The sequence below is a fragment of the Nicotiana attenuata genome, chromosome 11 (genome assembly GCF_001879085.1).
Source record: "Nicotiana attenuata strain UT chromosome 11, NIATTr2, whole genome shotgun sequence".
NCBI classification, from domain to species: Eukaryota; Viridiplantae; Streptophyta; class Magnoliopsida; order Solanales; family Solanaceae; genus Nicotiana; species Nicotiana attenuata.
The window spans coordinates 9,894,622-9,903,363 of record NC_031999.1 but is presented as its reverse complement, the minus strand read 5'-3'; the positions used below and the strand labels follow the sequence as shown (position 1 = coordinate 9,903,363).

The window sequence follows — 8,742 nt, the reverse complement described above, 5'->3', positions numbered from 1 at the left end:
GCCTTGTTCCTTGAGCCTTGTCTATTTGCCATGTTTTTCTAATCTTTGAAATATTGGACATAAGAACACTACACTATTATTTTTAGGTTCAATATTCCAGAGAATTGCAGGTTTGAAGGTGGTAACTTTCTTGGTCTATTTTAAGGTTTTCAAACTTCGCAAATCAAAACTACTTTAGCATTTGGTTTTCTTTGTGTTTTAGGGTGGATGTTGTTTTGCTGGTTGATTCTTTTTTTTTCGTGCTTCTTTTATTTAAACGTATATCATTCACTGTCTTGCTTCTTGTGTTTAACTATATGTTTATTGCTTTTTGTACTTTTATCTTGCTTGTAGTTGGTTGATATAATATATCCTTTTATTTATCAGATGGCAGAGATTGAAAGTTTAAGTGAACATGGGAGTTCAAATGAAACAACTAACACTACATCTATCAGTGAAAATTGTTCAAAAAAAAGGAAAACTATGAAGTCTGGATCTATAGTGTGGGAACACTTTGAAAACTTCACTGATTCTTATGGAGAAACAGGAGCAAAGTGTAAGTACTGTGATAAGTGCTATGCTGCTCATACAATAGACAATGGTGCATCCACATTGATTGGTCATATGATAAAGTGCGCGAAATTTCCCCGTAACATTGAAACTAGGCAAACACAACTAGGCTTTCAACTAATTTCAGGTGGCCCAATAGTTGAGGGAAATCTTAATCCTTGCGAATTTGATCAAGAACTTTGTAGCAGGGCATTAACTCGGATGATAATAGTTGATGAGCAACCTTTTAGTGTTGTTGAAAAGGAAGGTTTTAAGAACTTTATGGAAGTCCTACAACCTTAATTTCATATTCCTTCTCGTATTACAGTGATTAGGGACTGTTTTGATCTTTATCGTGAAGAGAAACAGAAACTGAAGAAAATTTTCGAAGAAACACAACAAAGAGTTTGTCTTACTGCTGATACATGGACTTCATTGCAAGGAATGAATTACATGTGTCTTACGACTCATTTTATCAACAAAGATTGGACTTTGCACAAAAAGATACCGAATTTTTGTCCAATTACCAGTCATAAATGCGATGATATGGCAACTGTTATTATCAAATGTTTGTGTGATTGGGGTTTAGATAAGGTGCTCACTGTTACGGTTGATAGTGTGGATGATATCACAGTAGAAGAGCTGTCTAAACAATTTAGTAGATGGGGAACAAATATAATGGATGGCTCACATCATCAATCTTATTGTTCAAGAAGGTTGGAAGAAGTGGGTGATTCTGTGAAACGTGTTAGACAAGCTGTGAGATACATTAGGCAATCTTCCAAAAGGTGGAGAAAGTTTAAAGCATGTTGCTTATTTGAAAGGATAACGTGTGAAAATTCACTATGCTTGGATGTTCCTACTAGGTGGGATTCCACATATTTGATGTTGAATGTGGCACAAGAATTCGAGGAAGCATTTGTAAGGTATGGTGCTCTTGATCCTGGATTGATGCATTATCTTGTAACTTATGTTTGTGACGATGGAAAACCTGCCGGCTCACTTGTAAGTACTGACTGGGAAAATGTAAGGCATATGGTGAAAATTCTGAAACCCTTTTATGAACTTACCTTGAAGGTCTCTGGATCACTTTATGTCACATCTAATGTTCACTTTGAAGAGATCTGTGAGCTTGATGCTGTGTTGAAAAAAATGATAGATAATGAAAATGTTGAGATGAGTTTGATGGCAAAGAAAATGGAAGATAAACTTCACAAGTATTTTGGTAATCCAGAAAAGATGAAGATGATTTTTATTGCAAGTGTGTTGGATCCTCGGAACAAATTTGAATATGTTGCTTTTGCTCTTGTGAGTCTGTTTGGGGAAGAAAAAGGGGAAAAAATAAATGATGAAGTGAAGAAATACATGACTTCTTTGTTTGATGAGTATCGAAAGAAAAATTCAATGGGATCTCAACTTTTATTGTCTTCCGCCGTTGACACATTAGACAATAGTCATCCGAACCATCATAAAACACCAATCTCAAAATTGCGACAAAAATTGCAGAGACATTTAGCCAAGGTTAAAAGTTCGGATGTTAGAACAGAGTTGGACAAGTATCTCGGTGAAGAACTTGAGAATTACAGTAATGACTTCAATATCTTGCTTTGGTGGAAAAATAATTCACGTAGATTTCCTATTCTTGCGGAGATGGCTCGTGATGTCTTAGCGATTCCCGTTTCTACCGTGGCATCAGAAAGTGCATATACTACTGGAGAATATATTCTTGATTCTTTTAGGAGCTCATTGACTCCTTCATTGGTGCATATTCTTGTATGTGCTCAAGATTGGCTTCGAAGTGAATCTCTTCCTGTTAGAGTTGAGGAGAATTTAGATTATCTTGAGAAACTTGAATTGGGTAACAATATTTTATTGGTATGTGCCTTTATATTGAAATTCAAATAGTTTATTTATTTGTGTTGCATGACACGTTATTTTAAATTCTCTTTAGATTGGTTCAACATCGGAAGAGCTTCTCTGGATGATAATAGAATTGTAAGTTGCAACACATAAGGTGAGTGAAAATTTTAGGTATTTGATGAATGCATTAATTTATACATAAAAATTGCGTTTAATTTAGTGACCATTTTTCTTTCAGATGTGTGAGCATTCTCTCTTACTCTGCTGGTTTGCTGTCAGATTCGGCATATGGCATATGAATTTCTCCAGCGTTCATGTGTTCGTTGTTGAAATTTGCTTGTTCTATGGTGGCTTCAAAGTCCAGAGATCCTTGACGAATTTTGTAGTGCTGCTAAATCTATTGGTATGCTGTAGATTTGGAATTGAAGTTGTGTTTTTGTGTAAGCATGTGTAATGCACAATATTTATTGGTTGTCAGTGCTGTGGTTTTGCATTTGCATACATTTGATCCAATTATTGCGGGAGGGATTGCTGGTTTGGCCTTCAATGGAACGAGTAATTATATTCATTCCGTAGTCTGCAGAATTGCTTCCTTTTACGTGAGTAATGTAATTAATTTGAATTACATTATTGACATGCATCATTGGAGATGTTACTATTGACTTAGAAGAGACATAAACAATCACTACTTAGAAAAAGCAGAGTCACATCCCACCACATGAAAGTTAACTTCATGCCTCTCTTTTTATTTTGAAGCTCATTTTACAGGTCAGTGCCATAGGGTTTTTATCTAAACTCTGTTTCCCCAATCAGTAAATAAGTTTTTTAATAAAGATGAACTCGTGATGTTCGTGTCATATGACCATTTATAAACTATGTTCAGTGGAATATTCTTTCAAATGGTGGGCTAGCTCAAGGAATAGCACATATTACAAATGGTCCAGTTCTGAAAAGGTTCAATTAATGTAAATTTCTTTCTAGTGAACTGTGTCTCATTTTTTATTCCCCTCTTCAAATTACAGACTCTGGACTCTCCTTCGAACTTGTGAGAACAATAAAGGATTGGATGTGTTCCGACTTCCTGTTTTGAAAATTTTCTAAAGGAAATCAAAAAAAAAAATTCCCAAGTTTTAAGATAATTAATAGCTAATTTATTTAATAGTTAACTTCACTTAGTCATTTGAATTATTCTATCAGGATTCTGAGTTATTTAACAGGAAATATGAACTTTAGTCATTTCATATCGCGACTTAAAAAGGGACTTTTGAAAAAAATAAACAAAACTTTTTAAAAGTTTGACCAATCACTAATTGCTACTCAAAAATACTTTTCAAATTAAGTAGCCAGACAGAAACGGAAAAATTACACTAGCGCCCTATTTGGTCGCCCCTATTTAACCTATACCCACTTTTTGAAAAAAGTTTTAACTTGTACCCACTTTTTAAACAACTTCAGGCATTTTTCTCCTCTTCCTCCTTCTTCTTCTTTTTCTTCTTGTATACGGTAAAATCATGTGTCCCAGATTTTGTTGGCTCGAGGGCTCGCATCGAGGAATAGAGGGCTTGCATTGAGGAATAGATTCAGTATGGGCCGGGTTCGAGCCCGAGGGCAGAACACAAGGCTCGAAGATCGAAGTGCACGATGAGTACCGGAGCCGATTATGACCAACACGAGATGATGCCGTTATGGGTTTGTAACAGGAAGAGCAAGATTCTTGCCACGTCCCCAAGATCATGGCATAAATTCCGGAATAGATTCGTACGAGTTAGTACGAATCCGTACTAGGCAGTTATACATCTATCCCAATAAGATTCTTTACTGTAAATAGAAATGTACCTTATTTAGGGTTCCCCTATTATATAAAGGGGACCCCAATTATTTGTAACCATCATCAATCATTGTCAAAGAATATACTCTCTCACTTTCTTACTCATATTTCATCAGAATTGTCTCTTAATTTTATTATCTTTACTTTAGTATTCCTACTGACCAACCTCGAGGCCATTGTAGCTCGAGGTTAAGATTGGCTTGAACACTGGTTTGATTCAACTTACTTCTTTCATTTATACTTCAGATTTCTTGGTTATTAATTAGTATTGAACTAAATCACATATCTTTAAAACCACAAACAAGTTTAATTGTTACTCGTATTTTCGAGGTAAACAGTTTGGCGCGCACCGTGGGGCTAAAGATAGTAGTGATTATTTCAGTACAGATTCTGATATAACACGTCATTTTCACACTTGTTCTTGTCAAGAATTTTTTGTTCTCAGGTTAAAACATGTCAAACTCACAAAACGTACCCGTACACGGCGATGACAGTCTTGGATTTCACGGTGAAAACAACAATGTAATCGCTCCGGGAGCCGACATACCACCAATTAACCCTGGGGATGTACCAATGTGGAACCAGTTGATGTTAGCTCACACATTGCTTTGAATGCGGATTTAGGCGCAGACCTCGGAGGAAGTGTACATAGGGAAGTCCGATCTGGTGGCCAAAGAACACCGAGTGTAGGAGATGGAGGAGTTAGCCTTCAAGTAATATTCGAGATGCTACAAGCTCAACAGGTTGCTATCGCTCAGCTTCAAAGTCAGCATAAAACTCCAAGTGTGGTCGAGCCAAAAATCACTCGCCGTGCTGAGCCGGTGCCTGAAAGATCAAACGGTAATGGCTCGGGGGCTGACCCCACGATTATGAGGATGCTCGAAGAATTCACCAAAAGAATCGAGTCGGGGGAGAAAAAGATCGAGGATAATGATAAAAAGGTGGAGACGTATAACTCCCGTGTCGATCAAATACCGGGAGCACCCCTGGTTTTGAAAGGTTTGGATGCCAAGAAATTCGTACAAAAGCCATTTCCTTAGAGTGCGGCTCCGAAGCCTATTTCTAAAATGTTCCGTATGCCCGATATTCCTAAGTACAATGGGACGAGTGACCCTAATAAACACATTACCTCGTACACTTTTGGGATTAAAGGAAACGACCTAAATGATGATGAGATCGAGTCGGTTTTGTTGAAAAAATTTGGGGAGACTTTGTCAAAAGGAGCAATGATTTAGTATCACAACTTGCCACCGAATTCTATTGATTTGTTTGCTATGTTAGCAGACGCCTTCGTAAAAGCACACGCCGGGGCCATAAAGGTTGCCACAAGGAAATCGGATGTTTTCAAGATAAGACAAAGTAATGATGAGATGCTAAGGTAGTTTGTATCCCGATTTCAAATGGAACGAATGGAATTACCACCAGTCTCGGATGATTGGACCGTGCAAGCTTTTACATAGGGTTTGAATGAGAGGAGTTCGATCGCGTCACGACAGTTGAAGATAAATCTGATCGAGAATCCAGTTGTGACTTGGTCAGATGTACATAATCGTTACCAATCGAAGATCAAGGTCGAGGAAGACCAGTTGGGAGCCCCCTCAGGTTCAGTTCATCCTAATAGATTGGCAGTTAAGGCCAAGAGGGATACGGACAGGGAACCAAGATCAAACAGGGAACGGTATCAGCCATATGTCGCATATCGGAGAAACAACAGTTCGGGGCGTAACACTCCTCGGAACGATTGAAGAAATGATCGAGGTCAAAGCTTTCGGGGACTTATGAGTAAGAATAGTTTTGATAAGCACACCGATCCTGTGGAAGCACCTCGATTATCGGAGTATAATTTCAGTGTTGATGCATCGGAGATCGTATTAGCTATTGGAAGGATCAAAGACACAAGGTGGCCCAGGCCTATACAAGCCGATCCTTCTCAAAGAAATCCAAACTTGATGTGTAAATATCATGGCACACATGGCCATAGGACCGAAGACTGCAGGTAGCTGAGAGAGGAGGTAGCTCGATTGTTCAACGAGGGTCATCTTCGAGACTTTCGAGCTAAGAACCACTTCAGGGAAAGAGACGCCAACAAAAAGAATGAGCAGGAAGAACCGCAACATGTAATTCATATGATCGTTGGCGGTGCCGATTTTCCACAGGGACCTATATTCAAATGTACCAAGGTGTCGATTACTAGAGAAAAATGAACTCGGAGTTATATGCCCGTGGGCATCCTATCATTCAATGACGAGGAAGCGGAAGGCATTTCTCAGCCGCACAATGACGCCCTGGTAATTTCTATTTTGTTAAATAAAATTCAAATTAAGCGTGTTCTCATGGATCCAGGTAGTTCAGCAAACATAATCAGATTGAGGGTCGTAGAGAAGCTCGGCCCGCAGGACCAAATTGTACCTGCATCTCGAGTCTTAAACGTCTTCAACATGGCAAGTGAAACAATAAAGGGGGAGATAATCCTACCAGTGAATGTGGCCAGGACCATCCAAGATACAAAATTCCATGTCATTGAACGATACATGAGATAACGCACTACTCTGGAGGCCATGGATCCACAACATGAGGGCAGTACCTTTAACCCTTCATCAGATGATGAAATTCCCAAAAGTGGATAGTATGAAAATAGTTTATGGGGAACAACACGCTGCAAAGGAAATGTTTGCAGTCGATGAGGTAACACCGATACCAGTGCCTTCGATTTTGGAAAAATCGAGCAACAAAGATAAGCAGACGGCCAAATAGCAATCGCCGTCCCCAGCCTCGACCGAATAAGAGGAAAAGGTGATCGAAGGAGAAACAGAGGATTTCCTTACTCCTCAAACTTTTGTTGTTCCCGAAGAGTCAAATGCAACCAAGTCAACGGTCGAGGAGCTGGAACAGGTCATACTGATCGAGTACATGCCCGAGAGAAAGGTATAATTGGGAACGGGGTTAACCCCCAAACTCAGGGAAAAACTCATTCAATTTCTAATCGATAACATGGATTGTTTTACTTGGTCCCATTTAGACATGATAGGGATCCCATCAGATGTAACAACATACTGGCTAAGCCTCGACCCCAGGTTCAAATCGATAAAGCAAAAAAGGAGGCCCTAGTCCGACGTAAAGCATGCATTCATAAAAGATGAGGTAACTAAACTTCTTAAAATAGGGTCTATTCGGGAGGTAAAATACGCCGAATGGTTAGCCAACGTAGTTGTAAATCCCTAAAAAGGGGAATAAATTTAGAATGTGCGTAGATTATAAGGATTTAAACAAGGCATGCCCTAAAGACTCTTTTCCACCGCCTAATATCGATCGCATGATCGATGCCACGGCCGGCCACGAGATCCTCACCTTTCTCGACGCCTACTCCAGGTACAATAAAATTCAGATGAACCCGGAGGACCAGGAGAAGACCTCGTTTATCACTAAGTTTGGAACATACTGCTACAATGTAATGCCCTTCGGCCTAAAAAATGCTGGAGCTACATACCAATGCTTAGTTAACATAATGTTCGAGGAACATATAGGCAAATCAATGGAAGTTTACATTGGCGATATGTTGGTTAAGTCCTCGCGCGCAGAGGGCCATTTAACTCATTTGTAGGAAACATTCAAAATCTTGAGGAAGTACAACATGAAGTTAACCCAGAATAATATGCCTTCGGAGTCGGCTCGGGCAAGTTCCTCGGCTTCATGGTATCTAATCGGGGAATCGAGATCAACCTTGATAAGATCAAGGCCATCGAAGATATCACAATCGTGGATAGTGTGAAAGCTGTGCAAAGGCTAACAGGACGAATAGCCGCCTTGGGTCGATTCATTTCGAGGTCATCAGATCGAAGCCACAGGTTCTTTTCGTTGCTCAAAAGAAAAATGATTTTGCATGGACCCCGGAATGCCAACAATTACTGGAGGAATTGAAGCGATACTTGTCGAGCCCACCTCTGCTTCACACTCTGAAGGTAGATGAAAAGCTTACTTATATTTGCTGTGTCCAAGATAACGGTAAGTGGGGTACTAGTTCAGAAAGAGTAAGGTACGCAGTTCCCTGTCTATTACGTAAGCCAAACTCTAGGAGATGCTAAAACTAGATATCCACACGTAGAAAAATTGGCACGTTCATTAATAAGCGCATCTAGAAAGTTAAAACCATATTTTCAATTTCACCCCACATGTGTGTTAACCACTTATCCCCTTCGAAATGTTTTGTATATGCCCGAGCTATCGGGCCGATTGGCAAAATGGGCCGTCGAACTTGGCGGGTACGATATCAATATCAACCCCAAACGGCCATCAAGTCTCAAATCCTAGCTGACTTCGTGGACGATTTTACGGCGACCCTCGTACCCGAAGTGGATAAAGAACTTCTGCTAAAATCGGGTACATCATCGGGGGTATGGACCCTTTTCACGGACGGTGCCTCGAATATGAAAGGGTCCGGACTTGGCTTTGAAGCCTCCTACAGGTAGTACTATTAGACAATCTATCAAAACTTCTAGGTTGACTAATAATGAGGCCGAGTACGAGTC

The 8,742-nt window shown here is 39.6% G+C and overlaps 1 protein-coding gene across 1 annotated transcript; it reads left to right on the top strand.

The window, feature by feature from the left end:
* LOC109234692 (zinc finger BED domain-containing protein RICESLEEPER 4-like) lies at positions 367 to 831 on the top strand. Its single transcript, XM_019400758.1, has one exon. The coding sequence runs from the start codon at positions 367 to 369 to the stop codon at positions 829 to 831; it is 465 nt and encodes a 154-aa protein (XP_019256303.1).

Coding starts and splice junctions, on each gene's coding strand:
- LOC109234692 (XM_019400758.1), top strand. CDS start 367: ATGGCAGAGATTGAAAGTTTAAGTGAACATGGGAGTTCAAATGAAACA.